General features: G+C 41.5%; 1 protein-coding gene across 1 annotated transcript in view; it reads right to left on the minus strand.

Annotated features, from left to right (window-relative positions):
- SLC6A11 (solute carrier family 6 member 11) overlaps nt 1–17,625 on the minus strand; it is a 116,124-nt gene that overhangs the window by 21,878 nt on the left and 76,621 nt on the right. The window contains exons 7-9 of the mRNA XM_056856495.1: nt 8,551–8,654; nt 2,901–3,025; nt 542–654 (exon numbers count right to left, since the gene is read on the minus strand). Of these exons, the coding sequence (XP_056712473.1) occupies nt 542–654; nt 2,901–3,025; nt 8,551–8,654 (342 nt within the window). The remainder of the gene's footprint in view (nt 1–541; nt 655–2,900; nt 3,026–8,550; nt 8,655–17,625) is intronic.

Below are 17,625 nucleotides of genomic sequence, written 5' to 3' on the forward strand. Positions count from 1 at the left end.
ACTTTCTTTGTGTTCTAAGTAATTCAATCTGTTCCTTTTTGTGTCTAGTTGTATTGAATATGCCTACTTCTATGTTGTCTTTTTTTTTCTAAAACTGATATTAAATGCAACCTCTGCTGTGTCTGTTCATTAGGTTTCTTCTTTTTTCACTAGACATCATCATAAAGAATATGCATAATAGTTTCCCCCTGCTTCCCAAATTGTTGGACAGGAAACCTGTGAAGTGATATTCAGTGTGAAATGTTCATCCAGGACATCATTATTAAGCAGGATGTTAATTGATCTCCACTGCCGGGAGCATGTAACATCACTTTCTGACTATGCTAACATTACAGGGGCATGATCTGCATACGTGAAGATGGCTGTTTGAACTTCTATAATTTATATAATGGCAAGTGAAACCTAAAATGTTGTAGGCATAGTGGAACAATTATTCTAGAACTTTATTACAACAATTATGTCACAGCCAGGTTCTCCTAGTTCAGAAGAAACTGAGGTCTTAGTATAATTTATAAGAAACTAGGTTCTACATTTACTTTACCTGACTATCTAGTCCAAGAAAGATGAGCATCATGAAAAACAGTGTTGCCCATAATGGAGAAAGAGGCATCATTGTTACAGCCTTTGGGTAAGCAATGAAAGCAAGTCCAGGTCCTGAAAAATAAACAGGAATTGTTTATATTTTAATAGCAACCTCATTATGATTATGTTATTGACTTGGAATAAAGTAACATTTACACAGTACCCTTTGGAAACTGGTCAATATCAGTTGCCTTGTCAGCCCAAACTGGGCAGAAATAAGGATATAACATTAGTAAATAAATAATATGGCTAAGAAAATGCAAACATTCAAAGATGTTATAATGGCGCAGATCAGTTGTTAGAATTATGAATAATGACCATATACAGTATATGATTTCTGAAGGCTACAACTTTACAAGGGACCACATTTTTTTAAAAAAGTGGCTTTGGACATTTTGAGATGCAGAAGCAACAAGAAGCACCTTGTTTCCTTTTCTCAGATCTTCTCTGTAATGACAAGTATAACATAGCTGATCAGGGACAGGGAAATGCATGGGTCCTACTGGATGCTACAAAAATGGGAGACAGGAAGCATATACTAAAAATTCCTTGGAGCTATTGGTACCCAGCTAAAGCAATTTTCATGAAACCTTTATAACCCAATCTGTTCACCTACCCAGTCTATGCTGATTTATATGAATACATTAAATTATAATTTATAATTCACAAATATTATGCAGTATAAACATTGTACAGTATAAATATGCTGCAAGTAGACTGCAAAATGCCTATACAGCCATTTATGTGGTCCTCTACCACCTCCAACCATGTCTATAAAAAGCAAAACTTCTCTTGAACTTCTGGGTTCCTAAATCTAAGAGGATTTAGGAACTGCTGTAGGTCAGCGGCACAACCTCTGCTCTGCACATAGAAGATCTTGGATTGAATCCCCTGGCATTTCAGTTAAAGGTTCTCAAGCAGTAAATGCTGGTAAAAGACTTTTCTGTCTTGAGACCCTGGAGAGCTGCTTTCAGAACAGGCAATATGAGTTAGATAAATAAATCTCAGCAGGGAAATGTGATGGCATAATAACACAAGATGTACATGTCAGGCAAAATCTTTATCTTCAGCTCAAACCTTAGATATGTTAGAGAGAAAACAGAATGTGAGCAGCTTTTTAATGTAAATATTAATATGAGAATACAAGAGTCACTGGAAAAGACAATACTAGGGAACATTGAAGGCAGCAGGAAACAAGGAAGACCCAACATGAGATGGATTGACTCTATAAAAGAAGCCACAGTCCTCAGTTTGTAAGACCTGAGCAAGGCTGTTAACAATAGCATGTTTTGGAGGATATTGATTCATAGAGCTGCCATGAGTCAGAAGAGACTTGACGGCACTTAACACACACACACATACACACTAATACGGGGTGCATTAAGGTCATTTGAACTCTAGGGTCAGCTATACGGGATTCTGTCTGCTGTTCAAAGCCAGAGGAGTGTAGTGGTTAAGAGTGGTGGTTTGGAGAGGTGGACTCTAATCTGGAGAACAGGGTTTTATTCCCACTCCTCTACATGAGCAGTGGACGCTAATCTGGTGAATTGGGTGGGTTTCCCCACTCCTACACATGAAGCCAGCTGGGTGACCTTGGGCTAGTCACAGCTCTTTTGGAGCTCTCTCAGCTCCACCTACTTCACAGGATGTCTATTATGGGGAGGGGAAAGGAAGGTGATTGTAAGCCGGTTTGATTCTTTCTTAAGTGGTAGAGAAAGTCGGCATATAAAAACCAACTCTTCTTCTTTATTGAATGCTTCTCTTGTTTTCCCCGTGCTTCTTCTTGTGCTATTTCTGTACCTCTGAGTTCTTGTATCCTGAAGGTATCTCTGCTGTTGGAGGACCTACAGTTGCAAACACTTTTTGCAAATCATGTTGTTGTAGATTTTTCCCCATTAAGATTTTGTTGTTGTTTTTCCATGTAGATAGTAAATATAACAACAAACTCCATGTAATACTACCATCCACCCCCTGACCGTTTCCCCTTGCAGAGCCCATCAGCAAGAAAAGAAAGAGCTGCACACTCAGGCAGCTAAAAATTAGAGATTAAAAAGAGGGGAGTGAGAGGAGGGTGAGAGGAAGTAATACAGATCCAGCTAAGCGAGGAGTGTAGAAGGTGAGGCACCACTGCTCAAACAGATACAGGAAATCTTGCCAGTGGATTATTGTTATAATCCAGAATTCAATTCCACCCCGTGATAATATGTGTAGATTCCAAAATGTTCTTCAAAATTAAAATAACAAGTAAATTAAAAACCCTGGGATTTTTATTTTTGAAAGAAAATGATTAGTAAATAAGTATGTGTTTTAGAATGTACCTGATTCAGCAACTTCTGCTATTGGCACCCCCTGTTCATAAGCCATAAAGCCAAGGACAGAAAAGATTGCAAAACCAGCCACAAAGCTTGTGCCGCTGTTTAAACAACAGAGCATAATGCAGTCCCTGTGGAATAAAAAAAATTATTTTATACCTGCATATTTCACATATAATATCAATATATCTAATTCTCAAAATGACCCTGTGTGTGGATATTTAAATGTGGATAACGGGGCCAGGGACAGACAAAACATATCTTTCTACAAACCTGAGAAATGCCCCAGATTTGCATAAAAATCTAAAATCTTTTAAAAAAATGAATGGGGGTGTTAAACTTCTACCAAAATGATAAAAGAAGCTGCAGTTTTAAGAAACAGATTCCCTCAGCAGTTATTGCTAGGCAACCACAACAGCATAGAAGCCTGGGTTTCTGTCAGAAAGTGGCAGGGGGAGGCGATAGGGCCCTTTCTGGGGCAGATTTGGTCTTTTATGGAGGACTCACACCTGCTTTCTACTGACTGAAACCAAGTCTTGAAACCTGGCAATCCTGTTGTGGTTGCCTACCAACCTGCACAATGGCCACTGTAGAGGGCATTCGTTTAATAAAGCTACAGGCACTGTTTCTATTAATTTTTGGGATGGAGTTAACTCCCCCTCCAATGTTTTTTTTTTTTAGATTTTGGTTTTTTTGCAAACCTGGAGCCTTTCTAAGGTTTGTAGAAAGATCTTTCTTGTCTGTTCATGGTGCCAATCTCCATATTCAAGTATCCGCAGATTTGGCCCTGTTGAGAATTTGATATATTGATATTTGTACCTTCAACTAGGATGTATAGTTAAATATGGTCAAAATATTATATTTGGATTGGCAGCATGCACACACAATTTCCTAGCAGCCCCTCCCACTGATACCCATGGCAATGGCACCTCAAGGTCCTTTGGCCTTGTGTGTGTAAAGTGCCTTCAAGTCGCAGCCGACTTATGGCGACCCCTTTTGGGGTTTTCATGGCAAGAGACTAACAGAGGTGGTTTGCCAGTGCCTTCCTCTGCACAGCAACCCTGGTATTCCTTGGTGGTCTCCCATCCAAATACTAACCAGGGCTGACCCTGCTTAGCTTCTGAGATCTGACGAGATCAGGCTAACCTGGGCCATCCAGGTCAGGGTATGGTCACTTTATCCTCCTTTAATCCCTGTTTTAGCCAGGATCGAATGCACATTAGGCGAAACGCATGCATTCGATCCTGGCTGAAACAGGGATTAAAGGAGGATAAATCGACCATGCGTTTTCACCCTTTTTAAGTCTCTTTAGATCCTCGTCCAAGTCTTAAAATGTTTCCAACACTGCACTTATGTTTACAGCCGACACTGCCTGTATTATAGTTAGTATTCATATTTGGGCCACAGTAGGCTGGGCTTCCATTACTACAGATCCAGTAGTAATAACACTGCAATACCTTTGGCCTTAGTTGCAGGGAAATGCATCTGGCTTGATATAAAACAGGGTCTCTCAAACAAAGCAGGAAAATGAAATACTCAACTGCCTGAATACTACAGGCAGAACATCAATCATGATGTTTTGTTTGAACCTCCATAGTACCTCTTACATTTTTGCCATAAACACCAAGCCAAATCTGCAGGACTGTAACAAAAGTTCTTGAAATCTATTTCACAATGCAGCTCCCAGATGATTTACCCAGGAAGGCCAAGCAGAAGATCTAAGTCAAGAATGCCCACATTCTAATTCAATAGACCTTGGATACTTAAAAAAGGCAGAGAAAATGAATATATAATTATGTTCCAGTAAGTGGTGAACATTGCACTGTAGCACTGCATTATTTCCATTATTCTTTAACATTAAAGTAACACACACTGTATTGTAAAAACTATACAGCAAAAAGGATAGGATTCTTGTTAAAAGGGATGTTGCATTGATTGTACCTCAACTGGTGGAAAGACTCATATAGGGAGAAGTGAATTGGGCCTGGATGAAGATTGGTAATCAGTGTATCTTGTCGGCTCCAGTTCCAAAGCAAAACAGGACAGGAATACTATATTCCTGCCAACACTATAAATCATGCTCTCTTGCACCTGCCTCCCACCCCAATATGGTCTGAGGGCCTTGTTCTAGGAGCCCACCCCAAAGCAAGTGGTAAAAAATGTGAACAAAAAACTGGCCTTTTTAGTTACAGCTGCATTTCTTCTGTACAGAGGCTTGTATACACCACCTTCCCAAGCAGTTTAGCAATGCAGCATGTATTTTTGGAGGTATATGTTAAATGACTCTTCACATTGACAATTCTTTTATAAGTTTCATGCATATAATGAATTCTTGTTTCAAGTATCCAATTAACTTTTCAGAGACTGTCCAAGACTTCCCAATTACAATATGCCATTCACACGCTAATTTGGATTGTGAAACGTCTTCATTTTAATGAGATGTTAGCTGGCTTAATGGGTTTTAATAGGTTTTTATTTTATGTTGTATTCTAAATATAAATTCATAATAATGGAAATACTTTTTGGTTTGTTGTACTTTATTATTTTTCATATATCTGTATCAGGTTTGATATAAGAAATTGTGGCTATGAAGGGAAAGCTTAGTAGGTACCTGTGTGTTTTATCTTTGAATACTTTAAATTTGCCAAAGAAAAGGAGTATAAAATTTTCAATAAAAAAATAAAATGTATGGCTGTAGAGCAGTGCTTCTCAAATTTAAGTCCCAGAACCCCTGGCGATTTGTGAGGGCACCCCAGTGGATCCAGAAGCCCTTTGTAAAGACAGAGGGAGGACCCTTATCACATTCATCTGGCTAATCTAAAAACAGAGCCCTCTCAGTTTTCTAGGAATGAGGTCAGGGACTCCTCACATCAGGGGAGGGAAGCTGAAACAGTTAGGGTTCAATACAGCTGCTATTACTCACATCATTAATCAAAAGGGAGACTGCAACCAAGAAATCAGAAGGAGGTTGAGACTGAGAAGGGAAGCCATGAAGGGACTAGAAAATATCCTTAAGTATAAGGAAGTGTTGCTGGAGACCAGATCAAGATAATTAATACTATGGTATGTCCCATTACTATGTATGGATGTAAAAATTGGAAAATGAAGAATGCTGCCAGGAAAATATTGATTCATTCAGAATGTGGTTTTGGAGGAAAGTGTAACAGATATTGTGGACAGTCAAACAGACAAATAAGTAGGTTCTTGATCAAATCAAGCCTGAATTCTCCCTAGAAGCTAAAATGACTAAAGTGAGGCTATCATACTTTGGTCTCATTATGAGAAAACAAGATTCACTGGAAAAGTAGGTGAAGAGGAAGAACCAACATGAGATTGATTGACTCAATAAAGGAAACCATAGTCTTCAGTTTGCAAGATCTGAGCAAGGCTGTTACTGATATGATGATATTTTGAAGGTCATTCATACATAGGGTCTCCATATGTAGGAAGCAAGTTGATGGTACATAATACACATGACTGGCCTCAGGGATTTTTCCTGGCTTGAGGCATGTTTGTGTGTGGAAGTTTCTGGGATGTGTTTCCTATGGAAGTTTCCTGGGAAGTGTAAGCACATCCGGGGTTTGAACCTCATACATATTAACTTGTGCTGTTTTGCAGACCTTCAGCTCCATTTACAGTTCTATCAGGAGTAACAATCTCAAGTCTGCAAGCCTGGTGAAGAGCAAAAACCTTGTCCAAAAAAGGCAACTAGCTATAATTCATAATTTAGGATACACATTCAAGAAGCTTTTAAAATTTGTTTAATATTGTAATCAGGTTTCTTTACAAATATAAAGTTTAGGATTGTGTAAGTCAAGGCCCTGGTGCTGACCTTTAAAGTCCAACATGGTTTGGTACCAACATACCTGAAGGACTCCTATTCCCTTATGATCCTACCCAAGAGTCATCCTTGAAAGCCCTGCAACAGGTGCTCCTGCCTTTGAAGATTAGGCAGGCTGCAACCTAGGATAGAGCATTCTCAGACATGGCACTAAAGCTCTGAAAGTCTCTTCTCAAGTAGATTCGTCTGTCCCACTACTATCTTCTGCCAGTAGGTGAAGATATTTTTATTTGGCATTCCTCCAGTGATCTCTCCTTCCTGCCCAACGTTTTTAATTGTTGTTTTTATGTCTACTGTGTAGTTTAGCTCTGGTTTTATTTTAATGATTTTGGTCAGTTTTAAAATTTGATTTTATTAGGTGTGTTTTGATTTGTTCGCTGGCTTGGTAGCCCTTGTGAGGGCAGAAAGGTGGGATATGAATTTTGTAAAGTAAAATATAATAAATAAATCTTGAATGATGTAGCAGATTATTGATATAGCATATGAACTAAAGTTGTTTATTTATAAGCAGTCTCAGACCATTGAATCCCAGATTGTTGAGATTAATTACAACATTCCACAAAATAGCTTGATTGGAATAGTGAATAAGAGAAGCAAGTAATGTAATGTATACTGTCAGTTTTAGAACTAAAGAGGGAAAGCATTAGAGTTTACACTAGAGGGAGCCAACTGTCTGCTTTCAAATAGCTCTTGAGATATAAACAATGTTTACAAAACGGGTTTTGGTACTGTTAAATTATTTAATTGTTGTTTTACACAAAAATTCAGTTTTCTAGAAAAAGAGAGAGAGCTGCATTTTTTGTGTAACACGTAAGCTTTATATACGTGTAAATTAGTGGGAAATGAAGCATTTATCACTATTTTTCACCTCTATGTCACTTTTAATGCATTTTTATACCCCATGGTACAAGTATTACAAGATGGTTGAGTAGCAGTTGAATCATAGCATTAAATGCTGGAGCATAAATCAAGAACATGATTAATAGAAAGCCTGTGGAAGAGGAGTATAAAATAGAGTGGGGATTCTAGACCAGGCTCTGCAATAAAGCCTCAAATAAACACAAAGCTTGGGGGAGATGGCACCACAGAAATATAAGCTCTGAATTAAAAAGGTAAAGGTCCCCTGTGCAAGCACCGGGTCATTCCTGACCCTTGGGGTGACGTCACATCCCAACGTTTCCTAGGCAGACTTTGTTTACAGGGTGGTTTGCCAGTGCCTTCCCCAGTCATCTTCCCTTTACCCCCAGCAAGCTGGGTACTCATTTTACCGACCTCGGAAGGATGGAAGGCTGAGTCAACCTTGAACTGGCTACCTGAACCCAACTTTCGTTGGGATCGAACTCAGGTCGTGAGCAGAGCTTGGACCACAGTACTGCAGCTTACCACTCTGCGCCACGGGGCTCCTTAAGCTCTGAATTAGGTAATGAAAAACAGAACTACTGAAAAAATGAGAGAAGATACAGTGTTGTCTCAGAATGGCTGCTTCTTATATTATTTATAAGATATGAAGTATGCATCTTATAGAAATACATGGCACTTTATCTATGCAAGTAATTCCTGCATGTTTACAATACACCAGAAATTTTTTTCTAACAATTAACATATACAGTTTATAACTTTCCGCAAATAAAATTTAAACCAATCCAATCATGTAAGACCTTAATCCTCTGTATGTGTTTCTGGAGATCAGTACGTGTGAATGTGCATCTACATGTTTATATGTACTTTCATTAAAATTAATATGGATACACAAATTATGCATGTTGATAAAAATCTGCTGCTAGAACCTGAACAGAAAAAAGATTTGTACATTACCTGTAGCAGTTATTATTATAGTTGTTGTAGCTACCTAGGGCTGTTAAACATCCTAGGCAGATGGCATAAGAGAAAAATATCTGTGTTCCAGCATCCACCCAGACCTACAGACACAAAATATTAAAAGAATTAAGCCAGATTTACTTTTGAAAACCACACGAGGATCATCTGTAGACACTTCATAAATTATTACAAGAAACTTTTGCAGACAAATTTTCCAGCTATGTCTACCAGTAAACTATGAGACATTCTAAAGCTTATATGTGTCAAAAGCAGAACTGATTTTTTTCCTTATTAAATCATTGTTGTTATTATTTAGTAGTTTTAATGGTTGCTCAGACCAAGATATCTATTTTGAATGTCAGTATTTTTGTAGGTACATTAATTTCTCATTGAGAAATACAACGTGCTGAGTAAGGGTAAAAGAAATGAGAATCTATCTAATTCTTTAACCGTGCAATCCTGAAGGGAGGGGCTGAATGCCAATAGATGCTGGCATGACCCCAACGCCGGCATCCGTGCCACTTGCACCATGCAAATTTGTCATGGACGCTGGCTTAGGGCAACTTATGCCACCCCCCTGGACTGCAGCAGCAGCACAGCTCTTGGATGCTGGCACGGCCTCCCGCTGGAATGTCCCCGGCATATCTCCCCACACTGGCATCCTGGGAGGCATTCCTTCATAACCCTTTCGGCCTGGGAATGCCTCTCCATGCTGCAGCAGGCTACGTCAGCAAAATAGCTGATGTAGCCTCACTAAAGTGTAACTATGGGGCCTTTCCCCCCATTTGTGGATTTTTTGCTAGAACCCCCCCCCTTTTTTGCTCGCTGCAGCCGTAAAACCTCCACGCTGTCCCTGGCCACTTCTTGTCTCAGGAATGGACTGCTAGGGACAGAGGAAGGCTTCACACTGGGTGGAGTGATGGAATATAAAATTACTACCCTTCTGTCTAACCCCCCCGCCCCAGCCCCGGCAGAAGCCCCTTGTCCCTGGGAACCATGCAGGCCCATCTATGTCTCCTTCAGCCCTTTCTAAGTGGTTGCCAGGGCAATGCCTGAGCTAGGAAACAAAGCTTCTTGACAGTGCTGTCTTTCTGGGAATGTGGAATATGTTTTAAATAAATAAATGTAAAATATTTTGTTGAATAAAGGATAAGCCATAATGCCTTCTGCATGATGAAAACCCAAATAAGTATAGCACAGCCAGTCACAGTGTTTGGGGGAACAAATCAAATATTAGGTAAGTGGGAAAGGACAAAAGTTCTGAATTGTATGTATAAAGGAAATGGTGTGTGTGTACATGCATACATTACAGTCACACATAAATCTACAACATATTAATTTTTATTTTTAACAAGAAATCCTAATTTTAGAGGGGATAACATTTAGAAATTTATGTATATTATTGCAACATTTTTACTTTATTATTGAGAATATTCTTCTGTTCCACAATTTTTCAACAAACCTTTCCTTTCTCTGGGAAAAACTATTATAAAGGATGCCTAACTCAACATGCTCTTAGAATGTTAAAAGATTAGAAATGAAGTCTTGATGAAATCATCCAGCTCCCAACTCCATCCAGCTCCCAGTCCAAAGCAAGTCTACTCATCATCATATTTACTTCCAGGTAAGTAGTATTTTCTTAGTATGACACTCATAATAAACATAAACCATTCTAGCATTCAAAAATTAATAATTAATAAAATCCTAGAACCCCCCCCCCAAAAAAAACTATTAATCTTACATCACAAATATGAAGTCAGAAGTCAAGACTAATGCTAAATTCTCCCAGAGCAATCAATCTGGGGGACTACAGCCCCAAGCCTGATATCACTTGCATCAGTTTAAACAATGCACCCACCTGAGAAAAGGTGGTCAGTAAACTAATAGAATACCCAATCAATTCCTGGATCCTAACATAAGGAAAAAGGCCCCGTGGCGCAGAGTACTGCAGTCTAGGGCTGTTGATTCGGTTCGGCCCGAACTGAAAATCAGCCGAATTTCCCTTGATTCAGTGGTTTTTAGTTCAGGACGAACCGAACTCAAAAATGGCGGGCAACCGGGGGGGGCGAATTCAGCGAGTTCGGGAGTTCACGAATAAATCCGGCCAATTCGGGGCCGTCAGTAAGCAGCATAACCCTCAGTAAGCAGCATTCTCCTCCCCCGGCCAATCGGTGGCCAAGCTGGGTCTTCTTCTAGCCAATCAGTCAGGATTGAGTACTGGAGGAATCAGCTGATGTGCGGCCCGGCCGGTGAGAGAGAGAGAGAGAGAGAGAGGGAAATCTTCGTGTGTGTGTGCGGGGGTGCTTGTGCACATTCGCTCCTTTCTGTGGCTGCAGGGGGTGCATTTTTTGGGGTACAAACCCCAAACTTTCAGGGGATATTCAGACAAGCCTTCTTAAGAGACCACCCAAGTTTTGTAAACATTGGGTCCGGGGGTCCCGAGATATGGGCTCCCCCCTTTTTCTTTCCATGGCTGCAGGGGGCGCATTTTTGGGTGTGCCGACCCCAAACTTTCAGCGGAGCATCAGACAAGGCTTCTTAAGAGACCCCCCAAGTTTTATAAACATTGGGTCAGGGGGTCCCGAGATATGGGCTCCACCCCTTTTTCCTCTCCCCCCTTTTCCATTTCCGTGGCTGCAGGGGGTGCTTTTTGGGGGGTGCAGCCCCCAAAATTTTATCATAGCTTCAGACAATCCTTCTTAAGAGACCACCCAAGTTTTGTAAAGATGGGTTCAGTGGGGGCAGAAATATCGGCTCCCCCCTTTTCTCTTTCCGTGGCTGCAGGAGGCGCATTTTTGGGTGTGCCGATCCCAAACTTTCAGCGGAGCTTCAGACAAGGCTTCATAAGAGACCACCCAAGTTTTGTAAACATTGGGTCAGGGGGGGCCGAGATATGGGCTTTCCCCTTTTCCCTATTGGGATGAACGGATCACCCTCGAGAGATGCATACATATGGATCTCATATTGGATACAAATGGAATCATATTGGATTACCCAGCCTCCCAGCCGCTCCTGATGGAACAGAAGACAGCCACAGTAAGACCCCTTTGGGGGCTTTAATCTGTAATTTTTCTTTTCTGTGTGTGTGTGTGGGGGAAAGCAGAGTCTGTGTGTGTGTGGGGAGGGAGCAGTTTCTGTGGGTGGGGGGGAAGCCAAAGGGGGCTTTTGCCGGTTCTGCCTGGGGTGTGTGTTCCCCCTCCAGTTTCTCTCTCTCCCTGGTTTGAGGGGGGGCTTCATTTTTATGTCTTCAGGTTTTCCCTCATTCATAAGATCAGTTAGGTTATTTTGATGCTTGCTCAAAACTGGTTTTCAAATGGTGACTTAAATAATGCATCTTCCTGGTCCCAAGTCCAATGCAAAAGGAGAAATTCCACCCCCTCCTGCTCATTATGCATAGCTAGCTGCCTCTGTCCCTTTCCATGGTTTGCAAACTCCCAGGTGTCAGGTGTTGCTTTGCACTGTTGCAAAGGTGCTTGTGTTGCTTTGCACTGTTGCATTGTGTGCTTGTGTTGCTTTGCATTTGTATTGTGTTGCTTTGCACTGTTGCATTGTGTGCTTGTGTTGCTTTGCAGTTGTATTGTTTTGCAAAATTCTTCACATCTGCCCCGCCCTTTGCATGTTTGCAAAGGTGTTGCTTTGCAGTTGTATTGCTTTGCAAAGTTCTTAGCACCTGCCCCGCCCTTGCTCTCATCAGCTGTTTGTCGGGGCTGGGAGCTTTGTGCGTGGGTGGCAAGCTCTGCCCAGATATGCACATTAAAGGTGGGGGGATCCCTTTCGGGGCCCATATCTCAGCCCCCCGACCCAATCTTTAAAAAACTTGGGGGGTCTGGCAAGAAGGGTCTTTGAAGCTCCACTGAAAGTTTGGGACCTCTACCCCCAAAAATGCCCCCCCAGAGCCGCGGAAAGGCCGGTTGTGTTTTTAATGGCTTTATTCGGCCGAATTTTTTCCCCGAACTTTGAATTCCCGCCGAATTGCACGGACCCGAAGCGTGGGAGTTCGGACTTCGGCATATCCCAAATCTAAATGGGCCGAATTCAGCCGAATCCGAACTATACCGAATTTTTTTTAATTCAACAGCCCTACTGCAGTCCAAGCTCTGCTCACGACCTGAGTTTGATCCCAATGGAAGTTGGTTTCAGGTAGCCGGCTCAAGGTTGACTCAGCCTTCCATCCTTCCAAGGTCAGTAAAATGAGTACCCAGCCTGCTGGGGGTAAAGGGGAGATGACTGGGGAAGGCACTGGCAAACCACCCTGTAAACAAAGTCTGCCTTGGAAACGTTGGGATGTGACGTCACCCCATGGGTCAGAAATGACCCGGTGCTTGCATAGGGGACCTTTACCTTTTTAACATAAGGAAGCGTCAGTGCTACTAGAAATAGTTTGCACTGGTAATCTGTGAAATGGGATTCATGGAGAATGACTCTTCAGCTTCCGCTTCAAGATTGACAAAGGACCGCATAGCCAGGTGGACTTAACTAAGCTGAGTACAATGCATCTTCATCTTACAACCAGGTCTCAGTCACATAAGCCAGATCAGTGTGCTCTTCCTCTAGCAGGCCAGACCGGTATACAGTTTTATTACTTATTGATCTGGCATTACACAGTATTAATGAACAAGTAGTGGGAACAGCATCTCCTAAATCAGCATCTCTTGAGATTGAACGAAGCTTAGATGGACAATGAGCACTGATATGTCTCACTGGGCATTTCTGATGACTCACTTGTCTCCCATCAACATATCTCCCAGCTGAACTGGAACTGAACCTTCACCCAACATCCTACCCAGTCACTAGCCGACACCAGTAAAATTAGGAAATCCATAACATTTCACATTCTGAAAATCTCAGAGTGGCAATAAGCAGTCTAGACACTAATTAGTGTTGAGTCAAGGCTGATGTTGCCCTCAGGGTGTTGCTATGTACCACCCTTAGTCCAATGTCATTTCCTAAACAGCAGATGTAAGATGTGAATGTCACTCCCTCTTCATCTAATCATGTCAGACTAATCTTATCTCCTTTTTTGAGAAAGTTACTACCTTGCTGGATCAGGGGAATGCTGAAGACATAGTTTATCTAGATTTCAGTAAGGCTTTTGATAAGGTTCCACATAGTATTCTAGTTGACAAATTGGGAAAATGTGGTTTAGATCCTATTATTGTTAAGTGGATCTGCAACTGGTTGACAGATCATACCCAAAGAGTGCTAGTTAATGGTTCCTCGTCCACTTGGAGAGGTGACTAGTGGAGTTCCTCAGGGATCTGTGCTGGGCCCTGTGTTGTTCAACATCTTAATAAATGATTTGTATGAAGGAATAGAGGGGATGCTTATTAAATCTGCAGATGATACTAAATTGGGAGGGGTAGCAAATACGGTAGAAGACAGAGCCAAGATGCAGGATGACCTTGACAGGCTGGAGAAGAGGGCTAGAACTAATAAAATGCACTTCAACAAAGACAAATGTAATGTTCTGCATTTAGGTAGGAAAAATCAAATGCATAATTAAAGGATGGGGGAGACTTGTCTGAGCAGTAGTGTGTGTGAAAAAAATCTTGGGGTCTTTGTAGACCAAACACTGAACATGAGTCAGCAATGTGATGCGGTAGCTAAAAAGGCAAATGCAGTCTTGGGCTGCATCAACAGAAGTATAGTGTCCAGATCACACGAAGTGATGGTATCGCTTTACTCCACTCTGGTTAGACCTCAACTAGAGTACTGTGTTCAGTTTTGGGCACCACAATTTAAAAAAGATGTAGACAAGCTGGAACGTGTCCAGAGGAGGGCAATAAAGATGGTGAGGGGTCTGGAGACCAAGTCCTATGAGGAAAGGTTGAAGGAGCTGGGTATGTTTAGCCTGAAGAGGAGAAGACTGAGAGGGGATATGATAACCATGTTCAAGTACTTGAGGGGCTGTCATATTGAGGATGGTGCCGAATTGTTTCCTGTTGCCCAAGAAGGTTGGACCAGAACCAACGGGTTGAAATTAAATCAAAGGTGTTTCCGTCTAGACATTAGGAAGAATTTTCTAACAGAGCAGTTCCTCAGTGGAACAGGCTTCCTCGGGAGGTGGTAAGCGCTCCTTCCCTGGAGGTTTTTAAGGTTAGATGGCCATCTGTCAGCAATGCTGATTATGTGACCTTTTAGGCAGATGATGAGAGGGAGGGCATGTTGGCCATCTTCTGGACACTAGATGTGGGGGGGGGGGAGGTAGTTGTGAATTTCCTGCATTGTGCATGGGGTTGGACTTGATGACCCTGGTGGTACCTTCCAACTCCATGATTCTATGATTCTATTCTATGATTTGAGTGAACTTCCTCCCAGGTGGAACACTGCAGTTTGATTATTATTGGGAAATAGATTAAATATGCATATTACACCTGTTTTGTGATAGCTTCGTTGGTTACTGGTTAGTTCCCAGGTTCAATTTAAGGTATTATCATCTACAAAGAATTGCCTAGGGCCCATATGCCCCACTGTGTTAGTTGCTCTTATATGAGCAAAGTCTGGTGAAGGTCCCACTCTGCAAATGGGTAAGATCAGCAGCTGCCCATTCTCTAAGGCATGTGTAAAATTGCTTAGCGGAGCATTTTTATAAAGCTAAGCATTCCTTGTTTTTACAGTTTTGTTCTAATGTCTGTGATCCAGTTTTTGCATTACTTATATTACATCTTATGCTGTTTTTATTGCACTGTTTTCTAATTTATAGTACAATCCTAAGGGGAGTACTTACAGTGGGCTCGGGGATGGCACAGCTGTGCCACCCCCTGAGCAGCTTGGTTGCCCGGTACAGAAAGGGAAAATATATTTTCCCCCGAAACCTCATGCCCTATTAAGTTACATGGGGCTGTGCCATAGCTTTTGCAGGTGCAAGTTCAAACCAGCAAAAGGGAGCATTCCCAGGACAAAAGGGCTTAGGGAGATGACTAAAGTCAGCCCCATCCCTGGGAATGCCTCCTTTGACACTGGCATGAGCCCTTGTGCCAGAAGAAATGCTATGCTGGAGGCTGCTCTGGCGCCCGAGCACAGTGCTGCTGTGCCACTCCCCAGCACTGGCATAAGTGGCCTGCGGCTGGTGTAAATGTCCATTTTCATGTCACAAGTGGCATCTACACCAATGCTAGGCTCCAGAAGGCATGCTCATTGTCCATCTAAGTTTCTACCAGTGCTCATTGTCCATCTAAGTTTCACCCCCGCCTTCAGGATTGCTCTGCCCGTCATTCAGTCTTATTACAATGTTTATGATATTGTATTGTTCCTATTCTGTTACTAAATTATGTAATCTGACAAGTCTCACCAAAAAAATTGACTATAAATAAAGTAAATAAATAAATACATTGAAAAACACTACTGAAACTCAAATTATATCCTCAGTGGAGTTGTAAGTCTCGAAAGAGCTCTGGCATGATCCTATGCAAATATATTTAACCTCTTCCCAAAATAAACCTAGCCTTTCATTACAATGTGTACATACAGTCTTGTTACCCATTCAGTACACCATGTGATTAAAAGTGGTAATTAAACAGCAAAATAAAGCAAAACAAAACATGAGCACATTGTGTGTAAACAGCAGAAAATGTACTGTATTTTGGATACAGGGCTCATTTTGTTTCTGAGGTTTTAGTACCCATGAATTTTTAACAACTTAGCTTCTGTAAGCAGAGATGTCTTTAGGAGAGAAAACAGAACTTAAATAGTTAGGCGTAAAATAGCTGAATTAAGGTCTCTCTCTCCCCCCCCCCCTTTTGTTTAGTGGAAGTGATTCTAAAAAGATTAAAAGTAGGTTAGGGAAATAATAAAACAGCTATGTTTCTAGTGTCTACCTGACAACAGCTTTTGTAGCAGTGAATAATTACATGAAAATCACTTCCTTTCCACCTCTCTTTGGGACTTCTGTGGGTTGCTAGGCAGTCCCTCTCCTACCTTCTGCTAATGTTACTTACAGACGCCAATGAATACAGCATATTCATTATAAGAAAGAAGAACTGAGGGAGAGAAGGACCTAAATACTCAATGTTTTTTGTTTATTCATTGCTGCCTTCAGAAGCAAACACTATAGCACAGAATACTTTGCACATATTTAAATGCTAATTTGTCCAGGAATGACTAGTGGCAACCCACCTCTCCTTAGAATGAAGCAAAATCTTTCTTAGAAGTCACAGTTGTGTCATTTTTTGTGGTGCTAACCAACGTAGGCTGCCAGATCTAGAATACCTAACAAAAATGGATTATTTTGTCTCTGAAATAGCAACCCATCATGAAGATATATTAACAAAATCACCTCATCCAACTAAGGTCAAATCTCAGTGGGTCTTGGCCCAGCTTCTAAACCCTTGCCAACTAAATGTTATCACACAGGTCAGCTAAGAAAAGTATGACGCGGACTACTGCTTTTGAACTTAAAACTAAGAAAAGTGTCTCCAATGGTCCCTAACATTTTTGAGCCCATGGGCACCTTTGGATTTCTGACACAGTGTGGTGGACGCAGCCACAAAATGGCTGCTGAAGGAGGTGAGGCCAGCTACAAAATGGTTGCCCCAGCTTACCTTCAGTCACACAGTGAACACCCTTGTGCTGTGGTGGCAGCTGCTGCAGAAACAACATTTTAAAAAATCTGCACAGCCAATCAAACCTCCAGCAGCCAATCAGAAGCCTTGTTGGGTGAAACCCCCACCTGGCCCCACTCACTTTCTCAAAACACTTTGTGGGCACCAGAAAAGGTGTCATTGGGCACCATGACACCCACGGGCACTACACTGGGGATCCCTGGGGCTAAACAGAGGAATACTAAAGCACCTGCATGATGATACTTCTAGGGAAAAAATTAGACAGTGTCAGGATTACTGCCCCATCTCCTTTTTTTGTCTTTCAGAGGAGTCACATAGGGCTGCCAATTCAATTGAGGAGCAGGGGCTAGAGTTGTTATTAGCTACAAGTTGGAAAACACAGTAACACATTTTGAATGTATCTAATAGCAGTTGACAGCAACTGGGGGGAGGCATGAGGAGGGTTAAAAAACTCCTCTTGCATCACTTTATCAATCAATTTAGAAATGCCAAAAAGTGGCTTTGAATTAAA

This window comes from Euleptes europaea, chromosome 1 (assembly GCF_029931775.1).
Source record: "Euleptes europaea isolate rEulEur1 chromosome 1, rEulEur1.hap1, whole genome shotgun sequence".
NCBI lineage: Eukaryota > Metazoa > Chordata > Lepidosauria > Squamata > Sphaerodactylidae > Euleptes > Euleptes europaea.